Source organism: Trachurus japonicus, chromosome 20 (genome assembly GCF_045865225.1).
Source record: "Trachurus japonicus isolate A0001 chromosome 20, Traja_1.0".
Lineage (NCBI taxonomy): Eukaryota > Metazoa > Chordata > Actinopteri > Carangiformes > Carangidae > Trachurus > Trachurus japonicus.
In genome coordinates, this window is record NC_140926.1 from 6,617,287 (window position 1) to 6,638,565 (window position 21,279).

Here is a 21,279-nt window from a genome sequence, read left to right on the forward strand (position 1 = left end):
ATGCTACATCACAGTACGAAGAGGTTTAGAAGTATTTCTCCTAATAGCACTTATGATCTATATCAGTGATTCTCAAACTGTGGCCCCCTCTAGGTGGTACGCAAAAGACTCACTGAATTAAAATAAATTTCAGATGCACCAAAAATTGGGCAACGTGTGTCTCTGATGTTAAAGTTTAGTGTTACTTCTCAGAATTTTACTTTTACGATGACATACATGACGTACTGCTAATCTTTTCCGGTCAGTCGTCATGGAAACACGACGCTGGCACACATGGCTTTTGGACCTGAGTGAAAACAAACGCGTGTATGAGCTGAAAAATGAAACAACGTATCATTGTATACCGCCATTATAATTATTAATTATTAATTTTTATTATTAGGGAAAACTGGGGATGGTTGTAACAGCATCACTTTCACCAATAAGGGATAACATTAGAGTTATGTGCTCAATATCATACCCACTCACTCCCTGACATTGCATGTGAATTTGCATGGCTGTGTGTAGGTTTTACAGCCCAAAAACATTTTTTTTTAGGTCAGAAACTAATATTTTGGACCAAGCCCCCCCTGACTTGGTGGTACTTGGAGAGGCAAGTATTTTCTGGGATGGTACTTGGTGTAAAAAGTTTGAGAACCACTGATCTATACGTTACCTTTCGTTCCAGGCTGCTGGTGCCCGTGCTGGTGTTTGGCTTGTTGTGGCTGTACTTCTGCAGGCCGGCGGTCGTGGACCAGCGAGCCGGGTTCTTTCTGGACGGTTCCTCCGGAGCGACCGAGACTTCGCCGGGAGGAAGGTCGACCAGGGAGGGGTCGCTGCCGGGACGGACGTGGAGGGGCATGTCTAAGAGAGAGAGACAGAGGGGAGGAAAGAAAAGGAGTTAGAGCAACAACAAAACCGCCTGCTGCTTCATCCACTTACAGAGCAGATCACTTTCCACCTCAGTGGTCCAACACATGTCTCAGTGTGGCGGCCACAGGACCCCCACAGCCCAGCTGAGACATGGGAAGTGGTGGTTAGAAGTACTTTTTTGTTTTCATAAAAAGGCCTACTGAGCCCACAAGGAAACACAGTACAACTCCACGATGGGAGGGTGGGCTTGGCCTGACTCCTCCAGCTGGAAAATCACCCAGACAGCTATAACAAATGTAAATACCAGGAAAAAAAGAAAAGGTATGCATGTGAATGGTCATATAAGCCTTTGCTCAAACTATAGCCACTCTAAAAATAACAATCCTAACAGCAGCAAATTGCGCATATATCATGAGAGAGTCTTAAGATAAAGGCCAACTACGGCCCGTTCTGGAAAGAAACCAGGTCTCAGAGCTAAAATTACCCCAGTCATCAGACATCTAGAGGGAAAGTGGCGCACACAAACCGATCTGCAACTTTAACTCAGGATAAAGTTCCCACATTTGATCGGAGCTGCCAAAACAAGTAGAGTGGATGAATCTGCTCCTCAGTTAAAACATTCAGCGAGAAATCCTGCTGATGCACGTTACACAGGCAGCTAACGGCAGCGACTATATCCGTGAGCTGTGGTGTGAATCATCTGGATTTTTCCCAGAAGGCCATATGGATTTGTTTATGACATTCTCGCAGTCTGCGCGTTACACCCATAATTATGCAAATAGTTGGATAACCACCTGTCATCCGTCGACGGATCACTGCGGCGAGCATATGCCAGTGCTAAGCTTCCATCTGATACGCCAGAGACACGTCTTAGCGGCGGAGGCGACACATTTTAATCATGGCTTACACCGCGCCGCAACTCGTGCGTATTTAATGCTGTGACAAGAGCGGGGAGTTCTCTTCTCTTCAGACCACCTGCAGCGCAGCCTTAGAAATGGAGACGGTGTAATTACGTGACTGAAATCCCAAAAATAAAAGGTGAGATCAACATGTGTTTGTCAGAGCCTTCATTTCAAACACAAGAATCTCTTCAATATTTTGCACACACGGATTTTCAAGAGGCATCTTTCTTCACCTCAGTAAATCACATCACTTCTCCGGCGTCCTTCACCTGTACCGGCTCTAATGCGTTCCCATCAGAAAGCCTCTCTCCCTCCTCACTCATTCTCTTTAACATATTTCTCTCCTACTCCCACTGTTTACTCCTCTTCTACCTGATCAATGTGTGGTCAGGCTGCTGAACCTTTCCTTTTCTAATAAACCCTTTGCTCATAACGTTGGTGATTGAAGCCTATTCAATACCGCTCTCGCCGGCAATCATTCGGCGACTTTCAAGCCTTTGCTTTGAACTATTACTGACATTAAAGGGCAGTGTGCGTGGTTTAAGGTTCACAGCGCCGCCACATAAAGGTGGAGGTGACTGGATATGAATGTTTTGTTTACTAATGTGTCAGCAATAGAAGAATTATGTCCATAAATTTACATCCGGAGCTGGAGTTCAATGACAACACAGGAAGTACGCTGCCCTTTGTATGTAATCTGTTGAAAAGCAGCATGAGACCAAGGCTCATCTTAAAGGAGACTTATTATCCTCCTTTTCTACAAATTGAAACAGGTGGCGCAAGATGACAGCACTCTCTAAAGCAAGACCCTTGCTATATGTATATATGAAAGAAGAATTATAAGGCTACAAAAACCAAACAGATGTTATTTTATAGCGATTATACATTTATATAAATATATTCATGGGTAGTATATTCAGATTTTGCCAATAAACATTGACACATATTACACACTGGACCTTTAAAGACATGTCTGGGCCATGCTTCGGTCAAAATACCCCAAGGATCAAACATCACAGCTCTTTTTCATCCACTTAAAACAGCCCTGTTCAGAACGGCTGGTTTCAGTGCCTGTCCCTTTAAATGCAAATGAGCCACTGCTTGCCCCGCCCCTTCTACTGGTCCCAGGTAGGGGTGGTGTTATGCAAATTAGAAAGCTACAGCACTGTCAGACAACTGAGGGAACAGCTCGTAAAACCACATGGATTTTAACCCAAGGAGCCTGTAAATTACAGATGTTTTTGTCAATTCTCACATTTTGGGGGCCTGAAGGCAAGACACACATCCAAATATATGTTAACTCATTGAGTGCCGCGCTCCTTTCCAAAGTTTTAGTCAAGTGTACCGGCAAATTAGACCATATTTGACTTTTTATTTTAGAGCCATAGTGTATTCTATATTATTGCCACCAACACATACTGTAGCTCATTTGAAAGGTTTAATTTTATCCTTCAAATGGCCACAAACCGTTTGTTTCTACGTGCCTCCGTTCCTGAGAAAAGTCAAGCTAAACATGGCTGGGTTTCACCAAAATCCCTCCTTTTCTAGAAAAGGAGATACAGCGTCTTTTATGAAAGGTGCGCTGTTTGTGTCTGTCGCTCTTCTGACACTCGCATTTCTGGATCAAAGGGCTCGTATAAGATAAATATACACAACAATTGTTGTTCTATTCACAAAACCACCATCGGGGGCCACTAAACAGCAATAACACAGACGCACCGTGCCGTGTCACAGCCTCTCGCCGCGGAACGTGAGGCTCTGTCGGCCACAGCGGCTCGCGAACACCGGTCCCGCCGGTGGTCGCGGTCCGTCTGTGGTACGGGTCGGTGGTGCCGGTCTGCTTTGACCCAGAGACCATCAGATTTTACCGCGGGAGGACTTTGGGGAGGACACGGTGTTGCTCCAGATGAAGACCGGGCGGGACAGTGGGCTGAGAGCTTCCTGGTTCAGCTCCCAGCTGCTGCAGCCTCGCGGGTGAGAGCGGAGCAGCAGCGGAGCAGCTGCTGCATCCACATGCAGAACTCCGTTTGCAGAAGCTGAGTTATGATAAAAACTTCCAGATCATGAGCTGTCATGTGACTTTGATCGTCATCTATTTCAGTTCTCCTCGTCGTAGAGTCCCCATATTTACATATAATGTGTATTAAAGTGTCTATTTTCATAATTTTTAAAAAAAAGCAAAAAACGAAAAATTTCGTTTTTGGCACTCAACGCATGGGAACGAAAAACGAGAAATTACGTGGTTGGCACTCAATGAGTTAAAGAGACTTCTGCTAGCATGTTATTAACTGATCCTCTAACAATGAGTGTTTCAGTTACTTGACCCTAAATATTTCTTATTCATAATGTTCTTACTTGCCAATGCCAATACCCTGCTCCAACCTTGTTAAGACTGTGGAAAGCAATTTTTTTTTAAACAAAAAACACTGGCCCTGACTGGGAAAAATGTTCTAGGTTGATATTGACTGGTTTCTGGTGTTAATGTTGAACAGCGAGGCAGCTGTGTAAAACACGGAGCCTCACACTGCTTTCATTACTTTCACTGGATTTCACAACGGTTTAATGATGATTGAACCACGTTGGATCATAATGTCATTACATAAACTCCTCATCATTTCCAGCTCTCCTGCTGGGGTTCAAAACTTTTCAATCTCACCTCCAAACTTTTCCGGTATGGAGCTGATGATGCCAGTGTAGAAACATTCAGCCCATTGTGCAGCTCCCTCTCTGCTCAGAGAGCCGGGGGTGGGGTGGGGTGGGGTGGTGCAGGTTGGGGTGACTCTACATGTGCAAACTAGTGTAGGATGACATCTAGAAACTTCCAAGCAATCAAAAAGTGGAGTGGGTGACAGAAGTTTCAAACTACTTTTCCTAACCTGAGTTAATAAAGCTGTATTTCTCAGGAGGGAGGGAATCATCATGGCTGCAGGTCACGTTCTCATGCGGGAACAGGTAGCAGCGAGCGCAGTCACACTTTCAAACTCGGTTTAGGTTTGACCGAGCCCCTCTCTCTCCCTTTCTCTCTCCGCTGACACAGACACACACACACCGGCAGCTTTTAATACACTCTGTAATCCTCTGTTACCAATGTGTTTTCATTTATTTTGGCCGTCGTCCGTGGGCCTTCCTCAAAGGAGGGTCGGGAATCGAGTGAAGAAAGCGCATGCAGCTCGGCCAGTCGCTGCGCGTTTACTCTTAAATCAGGTTGAAAATTCAATAATGGCGTTTAATAGACTTTGACCAGTCCTCTGTCGATGACGGCTGGTTCACGACCAGTTCAGGGCTCTAATCGTGTTCCCCTCAGACAGCGGGGGTAATTAATGTCTGGAATTATCCTTCATGACCAGCTCAGAGATGACACACACACACAAATACAGGACGACAGCGAGTGAGTGATGGGAAGAGGAGAAGAGGAGGAAAAAGGGTTAAAAAGAAGAAGGACTCTGAATGTTTTCCAATAAAGTGATCCTTTTCATTACTGAGGACTTTCAGATGATTAAAAACTATATTTAGTCCTAATGAAGTTTTCCTTTAGTTGTATCTCTGTGGGTAGATGGGGAGTTCGAGAGGACACTAACTATGGATTAAAAGCCTTGGTGTTTTTCCCAGAATACCTCAAGGCTCAGCTCTTAATGGACATTTATCCCAAGTCTTTGGAAACCATGACAACATCGATCTTGCTTTATGCAGCACGATTGCTTCCAGATGTAACAGACAAAGACGTCCATTGTTACGGACTAATCGTTCATTTGAATCATTGAAAAACACACATACAAAAAATAACTGGATTAAACTTGAGTAATTTTTTGGATAAGGACAGTTGGGAGAATCTGTTGCACAATGTGTGATACGACCTGGATGACACTGCATAAAGGGATAGTTCAACATTTTGGCAAATTGGCCCATTGCCATAATCGCTATAGTCATACTAGGTTCGTTACCTTTAATTGCCGGTGCAAGCTATTTTTAGAACGGCGGAGCAGAGCTGCGAGCTGCTCAGAGCTACGCTACGGAGGCTAATGGGATTTCTTGGTTTCTCTCTTCAAACTCATCAAATACACAATCCAACAACTCCAAAACGCTCCGGTGGACAAGTAGTGACCTGACTAGATTGAGCAATTCTGTTTCCAGCGTCATCAGATAATCTCATTGTCTTTGCTTCAACATAACAAACCCTCACAGATTTGGATGTGCATGTGAGAATTTATTTCACTAATATCATCGTCTAAACTTTGACAGGGCTCGATTGGGAACGGTCTTCTCTTTAATAAAATGCTGATCCGTCCCGGTTTCAAATCCTCAACAGATTATCATACGATAACCAAGTGTGTTGTTAATAAGAGTGCGATTGTTTAGAAGGTCACAACATGAAGATCCTCTCCCCTCCCCGCTCTCCCTGACCAATTTTCCCTTTACTTAATTTGTGATGGGATTATCCCGGCGGTCCAAAGGGTTTGGTCGGTCCCACGTTTAATAACCAGAGCCGCCACTTCAGACCGAGCCAGCCATCGATCCAGGCTGAAGAGGGAGCGAGACCGGCGGGGGGAGGGAGGGGCGGTGGCTAATAAGACGAGGCCCTAATCCAGCCCCTGTAGTGAGGGATTATGGCCGGGGCGCAGGGGTCATAGAGATGTACACACGCTACGATTCACCGCAGGGAGAGGTCGGACTCTCCGGGGGCTATTACCTCGCATTGCTCTGTCCTTTATTTATCTTTCACCCTCACCTTGTTTGGAGGAGAAATATATTAGCTTCTATGAATCACGGTGGATAAAAGCATCGCCATACACACACACACACAGCAAGAAAGATAACACTTTATTGATCCCCAGGCAGGGAAATTTGGGAGAAAGTCAATATCAAAGTCATTTAGTTTAGTATTAAATAGCAGAATCTTAGAAATTCTCAGTGTTGTACGGGTTGCTAAACATGATTCTGGCTCTACAGCTGCTGATTATTGCTGTTTTTACGGCCAAATGACCTGCAAACTGTTCGACAGAGGAAGGAATAAATAGTGAGTGGGTGTATTGGGGCTTGTTTCTCGTATATTAAACTGAATGCAGCATCTTCAAAAGGCAAAAACCAAAGCTATCAGTGAATATTAGTGAATGACACTGTATGAATATCAACCAGCTGGACTGAGCAGGTCTCAGACCAATCAGCAGATGTTTAGGTGTCCGATTTAAACCAAAACATGGCTGGTGAAATGATCATTCAGGGACTAGTTTGTGTCTAGTGTGATTTTCAGTTTCTGTCTTTGTCTCTGCAGTTTCGATTTCCAAAGCAAACGCCAACGGCAGCGCGCCGGTCCAATCAGGAAACAGAAGCGTCTCATGTTGAGAGGAGATAACTGTCACATATTGTCAAGTCCACTTAACGGCCGTCTCAAACCGAGTGCTCGTCAGACACACACACACACACACACACACAAAAGAAAACACTAATAAACACTATCATTAATCCCTGACAAGATGTGATTCCTCTTTATGAATGAGATGGGGTTTGAGGACACCCACTCAGACAGTCACTTTCTCTTAGAGGCCTTTCAGCTCCTCTTGATGCGTCTCTGTTGTTCTGGTGTCCTTTGTGGATGGATTCAGACGCTTTTACAATGAAGAAGGACGTTTTCACTGTGAGTTTATGTCAAGTTGTATATTTATAATGATGTTAAAGTGTCTGATATTATAAATGGGAAAGCCACAGGGATCAACAGGAGAGTGTGAGGGTGTTTATGAATGCCTGAATGGATAGTTCAGGTTGGATACTCCAAACTGGGAGCATGCTAAATCCACAAAACAGTCAAAATAAGGATTTAAAAGAAAATCTAGACACACTATTTATATAATAAAGAAAGACTTGGGTTTGTCATAAATGCACCACAGTTCCACCTCACTTCACTTCCCCATGTTTTCCTCAAGTAGCTGCAGCAAAATCAACTTCAACTTCAGACTGGGTGGTGAAAGAGACGAGGGTCAGCTCCTAATGTATTAGCTGTGGAAGTTTCCAATCAGTCAAATGGCATGAAGTGGAGAAAGAGTGTCCTTAGTATACCTGCAGAGGAGGGAGGGGCCCGAGTCCGTCCTGACTGGCTGCCAACTCGGGGCGATGGAGCGAACGCCTCAGCATACCGATAAGGCTTACGGAGAGGACACGCCAAGGATAGGGCTGTAGGAGAGTGTGTGTGTGTGTGTGTGTGTGTGTGTGTGTGTGTGTGTGTGTGTGTGTGTGTGTGTGTGTGTGTGTGTGTTGCGTTTAAGGTCAGATAGTGGTGTAAAATAAACAAAATGCTTTCAGAGGCTGTCAAAGCCGAAAACAGCCCTGCCCACAGATGATCAGTGATCACATGAGGAGCCGGTAAATAAGCCGTCATGACTTTCTTTTTCTCTTTCTCAACTGGACTAGAGTAAGAACCGATATCACTGACTACACTGATGCCCGAACAACGAGCCAACATCTGGACACATGTGGCAGAAAATCAAGTTTGGTGGAAGTGATGGAGCTGCAGATGTTTGCCAGCGCTTTGGGTGGAGCTGCGTGTTCGACATGTTTGGGAGTTTGACCCGTGAACAACAGCAGCAGCAGCAGAACAACAGCCATTTGTTTCCCAGCATGCCTCGGTGTGGATTTACACTTGAATCAGAACATGAGCAGTGACACCTAAACAATTACAGCATCACATCTGCTGCACACTGAACATTATAGACAATAAGGTACTATAATGCATCCAAGGGTGGGGGGTTTCCTTGACTGTACCATAAGACGTGGGCTGAAGGTTATGGAACAGATGAATGTGTTCATACAGTATATACAGTATAACAGCAGCGTATCAGGCAACCAGGACTGTCTGGGGTATTTTCTCTGGAGGCCTGGCATACGCCCCGAGTCTTTGCTTTCACATCGGACTGATTTAAATATAAATGCCATCTGACCATGGCTTCATGAAACGTCTAAAAGCTATTCCTTTTTTTTTTTTTTCTGGGCTACTTTGAATACTTCAAGCCCGGGCCAGTTCAATGTCTGAATAAATTATGGCACTGAGCCATTTTAACTCTCTCTCCAACCACCGACTACATATTGATGTCCCTTGTGTGCGGCGGAGGGGGATTTCCACTGAATACACCCTGACCTGAATCATCCACAGGGGGAACAAAAGGTTCCATTTTTGGTTGGGGGGAGCAGGACAGTGCTGCAGTGGTGGGAAAAAGGAGAGAGAGGAGGGGGGTTTTAATAGGATGCTGGTCAAAAAAGGCAAAATATGGTGGAGGATACCACTCCTGCGCTCCTGTGAAGTGTTTAGCAAACTCTAATCTGAAGCAACGTCAGAGAGAGATGAGACAGACTGTGAATAAACATCAACTGTTGACCTTTAGTGAGGGGAGAAGATGAAATCAAATAGATGGATGGATGGAAAAACACTTTAAAGCCAAGGGGCACTTATGAAAACAAAAAGCCTACTTGGCTTCTGAGCTAAGTGCCGCACTGTCTATCCACTGTGTGTGTGTGTGTGTGTGTTCCTGCTTTCTGGTATGTGCACACACACACATACATGAATAGAAATCAATTTTTTTTTTTTTGCATTTTCCTGCCCTCTTTGTTTCACAGCGAATCCTGGATGGAAGATGAAATCACATTGCAGCGGCGGCTTGTGTGACTGAAACAGAGAGAGAGAGAGAGTCTGTTGGCTTCTCTTCCCTTTCATTTTCATCATCGGAGCCGAAAAAGCTTAAAGACAAAATAAATCAATAAACATGCATTAGCCGGCCGAGATAAAATGCTGAAAATCTGAAAACACTTTGTGACTCTGTGCCTTCGCAGCGCGTCTCGCATGTTAGTGGTTTTGTCGGCCCTGTGTTTACAAGTCAGCTGGTTCCGGCATGAAATATCTCGTCTGCGGAGAAATCATCCTGATCTGGCTTCAACAAACTGGCATTAAGACGTCTCCTGGACTGGAGGAGAGTATTCACAACAGATATATGCCTCATGGTCGTCTTAAAGACTGGTTACGGCTGCAGATACTGATACTGATACTGATCAGAGCGGAGGATCCCTCAGATTCCCTTTCTTTACATTGGTATCATCTGTGATTACTGTTTAAAGTTTAAAGGAATAGTTAACCAAAAAAGAAATTCAGTGAATACTCCGGAGTAGTTTTTTATTCCATAAAGTGCAAAGTGCATCAAACAGAATGCAAGAGCGCGCACCAGGCAAATTCAATACAGGACTGTTTAGGCTGTAAAAATGTCCTAAATGACGTCGGTTCGGGTAAACTCTGGACTATATCCCTTCAGGACACTTGGATTGCAGTGGACGAGCAGTGTGGAGGAATATTAAATGGTTTTTGTGTAGTTTTATGGACGTTTTTGTGCCGGGCGCTATTTTTCTCATGTAAAGATTTCGTTGGACTATGAACCTCCCGGGTCTCCAGATGCACGTTGAGGAATAAAAAACTACTCCGGAGTATTCATCAGCATGAGGGTGAGTCACTAATGACTGAATTTCATTTTTTGGTGAACTATTCCTTTAAAACTTTAGAAATGAAAAAGGGCAACGACCACGAGTCTGGAAAGTTCTGCTCTTTTCGGTTTGAGGAGCGTCTTCAGTGGTAAACTTCACATGTCAATCATGTTAGTGTTGGTGTTTGGTGCGATGTCCTGTCACAGTCTCTGAGTCAAAGACTGAGACAGGAGAGAGCTGCTGCATCCCCCAGCGGACTGCTGCTGAGTCAACCATCCTGTTTTCATTTCTGAACAAGAAATAGAGACAGAAAGAGAGAAAAAAAAGAGAGAGTGATTCTCTCCTCCTGACAGAAAGACAGTGCAGACTATTTACTGGAGGGAAAAAGAAGAGGATGTCAACCTTCCTCAAGCCGTCGGAGATGAGGCCTCCCGCACAGACACCTAGACTCTCCGACAACAAAGCAACAATAACACCAGTGTGTGTGTGTGTGTGTGTGTGTGTGTGTGTGAGAGCTATTCACAGACTATCTCCCTAGACAATGAAGATCTCAGAGAGGAGGGGAAGGGTACGGTGGCGTGGAGTTCACTCCCCAAATCAAACCTGACTCATCTAGGTCGAGGCGGCGCTCAGGCTGAGACCCCAGAGAGCAGCACACGACTGGTGCATGTAGCTATATGTGTGTCGGTGTGTTGGCATGTGTGCACACATAAGAATAAGTACTTGCACATGATGTTTATACTTTCCATTGATTGTGTGTGATCACATGACCCCAAACCTTCTATATGGTGTTAAGAGCTCCCTCCCTCCTCACTGTTGCCACTTTTGTCCTGTGCAGCAGCAGCGGCAGTAGCAGCAGCAGCAGGGACACTGTGTTTGTATTGTCATTGATTTCAACCTCCTAAGTCGCCTCTTAATAACGTCCCCCCACCGCCCTGACTCGATTTGGTTGCTGGTGTCGTGCTGAGGTTTCTGCTGGGTTTCTGTATCTGTATCACTCACCGGTTTGTGTAACAATAAAAGTGTAAAAAAACAAAACAAATGAGACCGATTCTGATATTAGTTTAACATGGCATCATGATTACCAACGTCATGTTCTCTTGTTTTTTTTTTCTTATTTCAATTCAGTGGAACATTATTGGCAAGTACCACTGAAAAATGTCTGCTTTTTTTGGGGGGGGCGGGGGGGGGGGGGATTGCAGAACTAAACTGGAGAAAGTAAAAAAAAAATTCTTTTGATAATTCATTTTTTCTCTCTCATCATACAGTATTATAATCTGAATATTTCTCCATTTCTACTGTCGCTGTTAAAGGTTATGGGTACACCTTTTTCATCAAAACGATAATTTTTTCAAGAAGACATCCACAGATTGTCTAGTGGGCTGCAGAATAAAAGTATTTATTTTACAGTTTCTTTTTTATAGTACATAGCCTATAGCTATAATTGTTTTATAAATTTTGACGGGTCCAAAATATATAAATATTTACATCTGGTTACATTAGCAACGTCGGCATGAAATGATCTCTGCACCAACAGCATTAGTACGTTGATGTCACGTGAGGCGGAGCTCAGGGAGCCAGATGGTGATAGCTCTGTGGAGAAATGGCATCGTGCTAATGCTAATGCTAACTAACGGTCAGCCTGTACTGTAATTACCGGTGCAGGCATGATGCTGTGGGTTTGTCGGGTTCGTCAGCAGGTGAGTTACTGTGAAATGATTCAGATGTGTTTCCAGTCCGCTGTCAACACCGGAGCTTCTGCTCATTAAATAGGGTTAGCGTTAGCTTTGCTTTAGCTACTAGCCGCTCCCTAGAGGCTACCTGGTAGAGGTCTTCGGAAAAACCCGCCAACCCGAAAACCCGAGGTTCCGACCCGACCCGGCTCGGGTCTTGGGTCCATTCACAAGAAGTGACGCCGGGGCCGGGTCGGAACCGGTAGAGTTTGTCTCGGGGCTCGGGTCTCTTATTGTGAAAGGCCGGGTCCTACAGTACCCGAGAGGACCCGGCGATTGGCTGTCACAGCTGTCAATCACCCCGCCCTCCCCCTTCCGTCCAATGCGAGGCTGCGAGCTGCCTGTGTGACTTATGTCACGTGATCAAAACAACTACACGACTCTTATGATGACGTCAAAGGTGACAGTTCAAGCTAAAGTTAGAGCCGAGGTCAGGACTCGGGGCAGTTAAAAAGTTTGTTTATTAACGTAACGTTATGGTTAATGGTTCAAAATGGTTAAACAATCGAGTTGCCGTAGCGTGTTGTTACCGCGGTAACGTTATGCTCCGCAAAGCACAATGGAAACTCCAAAATGATAACGTTAATTAAACAAGAGGAGATGACCGGTGGGCGTTAGCAATGGCTAAGAAGAAGGATTACAATGACCATCTAAACAAGAAAATGACGACGTGGATTTATTTCTGTTTACATCACGTTATGGCCAGGGGTGGGGACTGGCAGCGGCCGCAGCCGGAACCAGGTAGAAGAAGACTACGTTTAGGTAAGAAACTAATAAAACTAGCTAATAAAAACAAGTCTTATTTAACGCTAGACAACTTGTATTAAATCATAAAGCAACTCGGGCATTTCGGGTCCACGGGTTTTTAAGGGTTCGGCTCGGGTTCGGAACTCATATTTACAATAATAGCTTGGGGCCAGTCGGCTCCGGGTCCAATTTTCACGGGTCCATTTGGGTTCGGGTCCGTCAAATTGGACCCGTGAAGACCTCTACTACCTGGCAACCAGTACAATTGAAGGTTAGAGCGAGAGTGGGTGAGTGTGAGGAATTAAACTTGTAGCTAACACCTTTAAGTTTCTGTCCTACATCTCTATACAGCCTATTACAGATATTAGGTTGTACAACTACAGGTCTTCACCTCCACTGCAATGAGCCTTCGGCGCCTGTTTGCTAACTCCACTCCTGATTTATACACAGTGATCTTCAGATTACATTTGCTGCCGTGTGTCTATTTACCATCTTTTCACTGCAGTAGTTGAATATCAAACTCTACCTGACTTCTTATTCCCTTAAAAATAAAATCATTCAATAAAACTGAGATGGAAAAAAAACAACAACACTCCAACTCCATCCAGACACACTGATGGAGACTCCCATCCACGCCCGGGCCTCCAGGGAGCTGCTAATCAGCAAACCAAACAACCCCTGTCCGGCCCAGAAACAGGTCCACACACACACACACACACACACACACACACACACACACACACACACACACACACACACACACACACACACACACACACAGCAGCACCTTCCATGTAAACACCACTCTGTGTGTTTCTCTATTATGGCCGGTGCAGAGGTACAGGCTCCTGCAGAAAGGAGGCCATAAATCTCACTCAGCCTGATATGTGGCCAAGTCGGTCATGATTAAAACCGCAGCTCTGAAAATGTCATGAGTCGTGGAGGCCGCAGCCGCCGGGCTTCTCACGTCTGAGGATTCAGTTTAGGTTGGACAAACGAATTCTGACCTGCTCAGAAAATATCAGCAAGCTGCTACTGCTGCTGAGATAAATAAAGACCTCCCCCAACGCAAACCTCCTGAAAACAAGTCAGCGTGATTACTTTAGTCAGCATCAGGGGTGTCGGTCTGTACGCGCGGCGGTGAAACCTGCCTGCCTGTGGCTCGGCCATCCTGAACTATTTCATTCATAAATACTCAAAGGTGCTTCCAGTTTGTTATTGTAGTGTAAAATAGATCAATTACGAGAATAAGATGGTAAATTGGGAAAAGTAGAAAACTAAACAAAGCTGCACAACACGTTTCCATCTGTGTTACATCCTGTATCAAACCTGTGTATTTGAGCTTTGAGCTGTGGTTCAGTGTCTCTAATCTCAAATTCTGAACTTTAACACCAGGTAAATGCAACTTTAGCTCACTGTTTAATCATTTTTCAGACAATTGATATGTACTTCCAGTTGTTGCAGGGTCTCTGTCATTGACGTCATTTCCTCTGTTCACAAGCTTTGTTGTTGTTGTTGTTGTCGTCGTCTGCCAGAAGCTTACAACTGACTTTTTTTTTCTTTCTATCAAGCCTTAAGCCTCAGACATTTTTTCCATCTTGGTCGTTTTTTTATCTGTATATTTCCAGCTGAGCACAGCGAGTGCATCAAGACTTCCTGTGTGTGCTGAATGGTGTCGGCGAGTCACTGAATTTCTAAATGTGAAACTGCTTCATTCAGTGGTTCAACTGGTGTGAAACCGCTGGAGAGGAGAGGAGAAGCTGAAGACAACATTTCCCATGATCCCACTCTACTTCATACTACACCATCATCAAACAGCGCCATTTTGTCGTTACAGCCTATTTACATGTTACATCCTGTACAATGGACCTCAGAAACAACAACACTACTGGTGACATGTGACTCCTCAGACATGCACAGACACAGGGAAGTGAAGATCTGTGATTGGTCAGAATGGGTCTCTCTGATTCTGATAATAAAATCTAAATGGTCCATTGTTCAGTCAGTAAATTACAGAATGAGGGAAATAGAACTAAAGCATGGACCTGAAGTCAGAACCTATGCATGAGTATTTCCTGTTAAAGGACAATTCCGGGCAAATTCAACTCTGGGCTGTATTTACCTAACATTTTAGGTGTAAAAGAAGGAATCTGAAGATTTTCAGTTTAATTGCTCCTGTTTTTCCATCCGCTCCCATTCATCACTGCCGTGGCGATGCGGGGACAGACACAACTACTGCAAAACAGGAGCAATTACACTGAAAATCTTCAAATTCCTTCTTTTACACCTAAAATGTTAGGAAAATACAGCCCTGAATTGAATTTGCCCGGAATTGTCCTTTAACTGTTGGCACTGAAAATGAATCCAGATTTTTATGACGTCTAATGTACATGCAGAGACAGTGATGATGCAGCAGGCTTATAAAATGATTATAGATGTTACAGGTGTGATGTTTTTAATGTAAGTGGCACTTAATTGCAGCTCTGGTCATTTTTTATAACAGATATAATATGGAGACAACTTGCAGCGTCTGTCGGCCTCTAAAGCTCCTTCTCCTCTGCGGTCGGCCGTGTCCTTCCAGGACGACTTTACAGAACAAAGACTTTTTCTTCTTCTATCTCCAAACAAGATTAAATCGTAACAGATTTAATTGTCACGGCCGAAGCGTGAGAGGAAACTGGAGGCCGATGAGTGAGTGAGTGCATGAATTTGGGTTTCTGGCGGGTCAGACAGCATCTACAGCGCCGAGCTCGCTCCACCGCTGCAGCTTCCAGACACGTACACAAAAATCCATATCGCAAACATTTCAGCCACAACAACAACAGCAGCAGCAGCAGCAACTTTTTCCTCTGCTCTGAAATACATAAACATCCTCACACCAGCTGCTCTTTTTACAGCAAAGATGACAAATGCAAAAAAAACTTTCTTCTGGACCCTTTGATGATTTATTGGGAAAAACAGAAAGTTATTTGGTGTGTGAGATGAGAGGAGTGCTGCAGGAGGAGTGATATGGGCGCTGGTGTGAGGCCTGGCTTAAATGTGTTGTTGAATGAACTGAGACATTTCTGGTTAAAAAGCCTGCCTGCTGGGAGACGCCACCGAGTACATATGCTAATCTCAAAACAGCTCACACTCGCATAAATCTATTTCTGCTCAGATGCACACACACACACACACACACATATACATATATACACACACAACAGCACATATGAGGTCAGAGTCGTTTACACGCAAAAAGCCAAAGCGTATCAGAGCGACAAAGACAAAAACAGAAGTGCTGCTCGGGTTCTGTGGGAAGAACTTTTATTAGGACTGTCAAGTCAACGGAGAATCCTTAAAATAACCAGATGGTATTGTGATGTACTGATTCTGTGTTTTTGGATACGAGTCGCAATGTGATCAGTCACGCAGCGCAATGAAAGCACATGAGGTTTCCATAGAGACTCGAGGCGGGGGGTGATGAGAGGGGAGCTGGGAGTTAAAGAATCTAAACTTTTTCTACATACAGTACAGTAAGTATGACAGTGAGGAGTCAGACTTGTTACTGGGAAACAAGGCGACAAATATGATACGATATCTTCCCAGGATAACGCTCCAAGGCCGAGAGGTTAAAGGTGCAACGTGTGGCACTTAAGCGTCAATAAATCATTACGCTGCGCTGCCGACACACACCGCCGGCTTCGATTTCACACAGATTTCGTTGCACGTGCTGCGGCACAAAAGAGATCGCGTTACATCTTGAAACAGACTCTTTTGAGTGCGAATGAAGCTTAGCATTCCTCAGTTTCTTGCACTTCAGGTGAAAGGTCTCGAAGTTTTGTGTCGCCCGTAGCGATGGCACACGATGTGACCTTGCACGTCGTAGGTTGTAGAGGATGATGAAACATGCAGGCAACTCCTCAGCAGCGGCAGCAGCAGCCCTTGATGTAGCGGTGAGGCACCGAGAAGCATGAAGTGTTTGGTTTTTCACAGGTGTCTGGACACACGGGCTGTCACTTAGGAAACTCTGAAGACTGTGTACGGCTCACTTGAAATTGCGCCGTCACGCTGAGGATTTTAATTCTGGACCCATTTATGTTCTTTACACTTTATACAGGATCCACTAGAAGTTACATTCTGCTACTTGTAGAACTTTAAACTTTGTCCAAAGTTTTGCCGGTGACTAAACTTTAAAAAAAAACATGAAATAAAGCAGTATTTGACATGAGTCAATACTGTGTCTGCACATGAAATGAATTGATTCAGTCTAAACCTTTTCTTTGCAACTTTACAGATACATTCATTAAAAACTGTTTTCAAAGTATAAATAGAAAATGTAATCTGGCCTTCATTATACTGAATGTATTTGGACTTGGAAATTAGTTGTGTATAAATTCATTTCATGGAAACGAGTGGGTTGTGGGTTGTTTGCACAGTCTGCACCTGTACGTGTCCAATTAGTGATGGAGAATATCTTCATTTGGACAGGTGATAATACATGTAGTTTATAATTTATTTAACTAATTAAAAACTATTTTTCAGTAAGTCGTTAGTAGTTGGAAGTCTCTGGGCACCAACACAATAATAACAAACTGTGCAATAACTTTCAACTTATCTAATACATCAATGGTTTTATGATCTTTCTCATTAATTTTATGCCCATGTCTTGTTTATGAATGTGGTTTTAAATCGTTATCAGTTTCGTTGCAGTGTGTACAATAACAATAAAGGCCTTCGATGCAGTACAGAGCAGGTCTAGACCGCGCTGTGCAGAGACGCTACAGTTCCCACCATGAACAAGCAGTTGGCAGCAAGGTGGAAGGAAAAACCTGCGTTTAAGAGGCAGAGACCTGGAGCAGACCCAGACCCAGACTGGCCACTTCAGAGCCCATTTATTCCATTTCTTACTGAAGCGAAGCCGCTTGAGCGACGGCCACACTGATATCGGTTTCAAAAGAATGCACACAAACGAACGCAACCGCCGTCTGAGTGGACTTCTCAGTGATCATGTCATCACCCTGCCCGAAAACGAGAGGGGGCGTCACCCAGATTTGAACTGAAGACCACTTGATCTGCAGTCAAACGCTCTACAACTAGAGCCGTAGCCTCCACACTGTCCTCAGGCCTCACTGGGGAGACACCAGTCAGCTAGCCGTGGGTTTGATCTCCGCTCCTTGACTAAATTTCACATGACAAAGACAATTTGGGCCGGCAGGCCTCAGGAAGTGGGCAGGAATTCAATCCTGCACGTCAATCTGCATCTGCTCTGAGAGAAGACACTGAAAACCAAAGCAGCTCCGGGGTGTTTTCCTGTAGCCGGCCAAGTGCAGACAAATCCATGTAGGCAGCTACAAATCAACGGAGAAATTCCTCACGGGTATTAATGCAATATTATTATTGGTAATAGAAAAGTGATGTCTCGATGAAAACAGAAATCTGCAACTGATCAGCAAATATGCAGGAAAGACTTTTCACATCTGATCCTTGGGGGAATGCGCTGCAGAAGTGGAGTCAGTCATGTTTTCACTCACTAATTCCTGCAGCTGCATGAAAAACATCTAAACTCGTATTAATAATTAATAGATCCAATCTATGCCAAGAGACAATGAGCAGCTTTGTCCAAACACTAACAGACCCAGAGCTTAAATACGACACACCAACATGTGATCTCTGCAAGGGGGCAGCATGAAGGAAGTGGCTGCACATCGTCAAATTAATTTGCGCTTAATGTTCAAACGACTGGCAAGAACCGGCCCATGAGAAAAAAGGGAAAAAAACAATAAATCAAGCAAGTATGAGAAAATGTTTTTCTTTCATCAAAGCTCTGATTGTGAGCCAAAGTAAGTCTTTCTGAGAGCGATCATGTTTGCGGAGAGATGGGAATGTGGTGGAGGAGTTTTATGGGCTTTCCCTGGCGCTCCGGGGCGACTCGCTCCCTCTCTCTATCTCTGTGGATCTGATGAGAACCAGGAGGAGGGACGGTGCAGAGTGACAGTGGCTGCAGCTGCGGCCAAGGAGATACATCTCTTTCTCATGAGCAAGACCGGTTTCATTATCATCATTCATGAAGCCTCTATTCACTGTGTGTACCCTGCTGAGTGTATTTTGTCTGTGTTGGAGAAAATGTTTCTGTTTTCTCGCTCACCCATGGAGGGAGATCATCTTGTTTCAATGAGATTCTGGAGGCAAATCCAGATTCTGAACATGAACGTTGACCTTTCCTTCATTTGTTTTACCATTTTATAATTGGATAGGATTCTTAGAATTTGTGATGATGGATCACTTCTGCAGCATTCCCACATTTCCTCCACAGCGCAGGTCCGATACTCTGTGTGCAACACAAGGTCAGGGTCAATGTTTTCTTTATTCATGCCCAAGGGCAAGGCTACATTTCTTATGCAGACAGGACACCAGCACCTAATCAACGTATAAAACATCCAAACAAACACTTAAACACAACAAACAGCAAAGGAACCTACTGTAGTGCAGCCATAATAAGTGCTTTACCACCCACATCTGCACCCACTCCCTCTACAGGAGCCTGAAATGCCTGCAGCGCAATATTGTTCATCGTGCAGGTAAAAAACCATCTATGTAGCACTCTGTAAAGTGATGGTCAAGTAATCGAGCCCTACTCATGAAGAATAAACTTGGATTTGCACCTAAAGTGAAGCACTGGCAGGTTGAGTTGAGACTCACCTATGGGCCTTCTCACCCACTTTACATTACTAGCTATTAGATTAAAGGAGAACTCCGGTCATTTTTGACCCCTAAATCGTTGTCCTGATGGTCACCCGGTGTTGGGGGGAGCAAAAAATGCGACTAAAATTGATGCAGGCAAACCGGAGTTACACCATGGCTAGACGGCGCTAGCGATAGCCACAACGCTAAAGTATGGGGGCAATTTTTTCAACCACAACAAACACTCAAAAAACAATCAAATATCTATGGTACATGACTCGAATCCTTATGACACACTACTGAACCCATGAACTGTACAGTATAAACAGTATAACTTTGTGTTTTTGCATGTAGTCACTCACCTCAGACAGCCGAACTCTGGAGCATCCTGGGAAGACATTACTATTCGATCGCAGAGTGCCTTCTCCCCGCCACAGAAACAAACACTTTTTCCTTGTTGTGATGATTTCTTTACTAAAATAAACGGTGGAGCAGTGCAGTGGTAATATCCAAAATATCTCTGACCTGTTTATACCGGTTTATACTGTACAGTTTATGGGTTCAGTAGTGTGTCATAAGGATTTGAGTTATGTACCATAGATATTAGATTGTTTTTTGGGTGTTTGTTGTGGTTGGAAAAATCGCCCCCATACTTTAGCGTTGTGGCTATCGCTAGCGCCGTCTAGCCATGGTGTAACTCTGGTTTGCCGGCATCAATTTTAGTCGCGTTTTTTGCTCCCCCCAACACCGGGTGACCATCAGGACAACGATTTAGGGGGCAAAAATGACCGGAGTTCTCCTTTAACATGTTGATATATCACCGGGAAGAAAGTGCTTTGCTACTTTATTGATAATCTTCATGCACGAAAGGTGAAAATAATCAGAAATAGAACTGTAAAATGTGCATATCTACTTGTTCACTACTGAGGATCACAGTAAACACCCTCACTAGATACTGTTTCTCTATCTGAAAAACATATTTCAGCATCAATTATAGTAAATCATCGTAATGTGCATTGAACTTCAATCAGAGGTCGGAGCGTGTGCGCTCATTCGTGAACACGTTCATCCATATAAATGAAAACCATTAACCCACCCGCTCTCTTTTCATGTACACAACAATGCGTCCGTGTTGTCTGCAGGTGTGCGGTCACACGTGCCGATAAACGCCCGCGTACGAGTGTCTAACCACATGTGGCGGCTCTGAACGGCGCTTCACGCCTCGCATGTTGCTTCACAGCAGAGCAGACTTCACAGGTGACCTCCCCCCGGAAGACAACGGAACAGGGGCGAGGGAGGCGTGGGAGGGCTTTTCACAAAAGGGACTAATGAGAAGGGTGGAGGAGTCGAGAGGCTGAGCGCCGAGACAAAGAGATGCTAAACATCCCATAATCCTTTGAGGACTTATGGTGCCGGGGATCCAGGAGGCATCGCCGTCGGCCAAATGTGACCCCGTCACACACGATGTAAATGAACCACAGAGGGTCTCAGCAGCTAATGAGAGACACACAGAGACCAGACACAAAGGTGGATTCACTGTTACAGTTAAATAAAGCGTTTTTTTCTATGAATGAAAGTGGAAGTTTGAGTAATTACGTTAATTATTCTGAGCTATAATGGTTGTAATTTTCATAAATGTGATGCATTCTCAGATGAAGCCGATCATATCTTTTCTTTTGTTTTTCTTTATTGTCTTGTTTTTTGTTTAAACACTTTGCATTTTTCCTTTGTAAAGAAATAAGTTTCCAAGTTGCGCAAACATACACAATGTGCTACTTTTTCTTGGTTGTTGTCTTCACTCAGAGACAAAAAAGGAAAAATTTGGAAGTGAAAACGGAGAGAAATATAAAACCAGCGTAATGTTTTCAGTAGAAATATTTTCCATTTAATTTATAAGGAAACCTCAGTGAATTCAAACCCCCTAAATT

General features: G+C 44.2%; 1 protein-coding gene across 6 annotated transcripts in view; it reads right to left on the bottom strand.

Annotated features, from left to right (window-relative positions):
- LOC146966280 (partitioning defective 3 homolog) overlaps window positions 1-21,279 on the bottom strand; it is a 372,282-nt gene that overhangs the window by 221,162 nt on the left and 129,841 nt on the right. For all 6 annotated transcript variants that reach the window (XM_085762582.1, XM_085762580.1, XM_085762578.1 and 3 more), the window contains exon 4: window positions 656-843. In XM_085762582.1, the coding sequence (XP_085618708.1) occupies window positions 656-843 (188 nt within the window). The remainder of the gene's footprint in view (window positions 1-655; window positions 844-21,279) is intronic.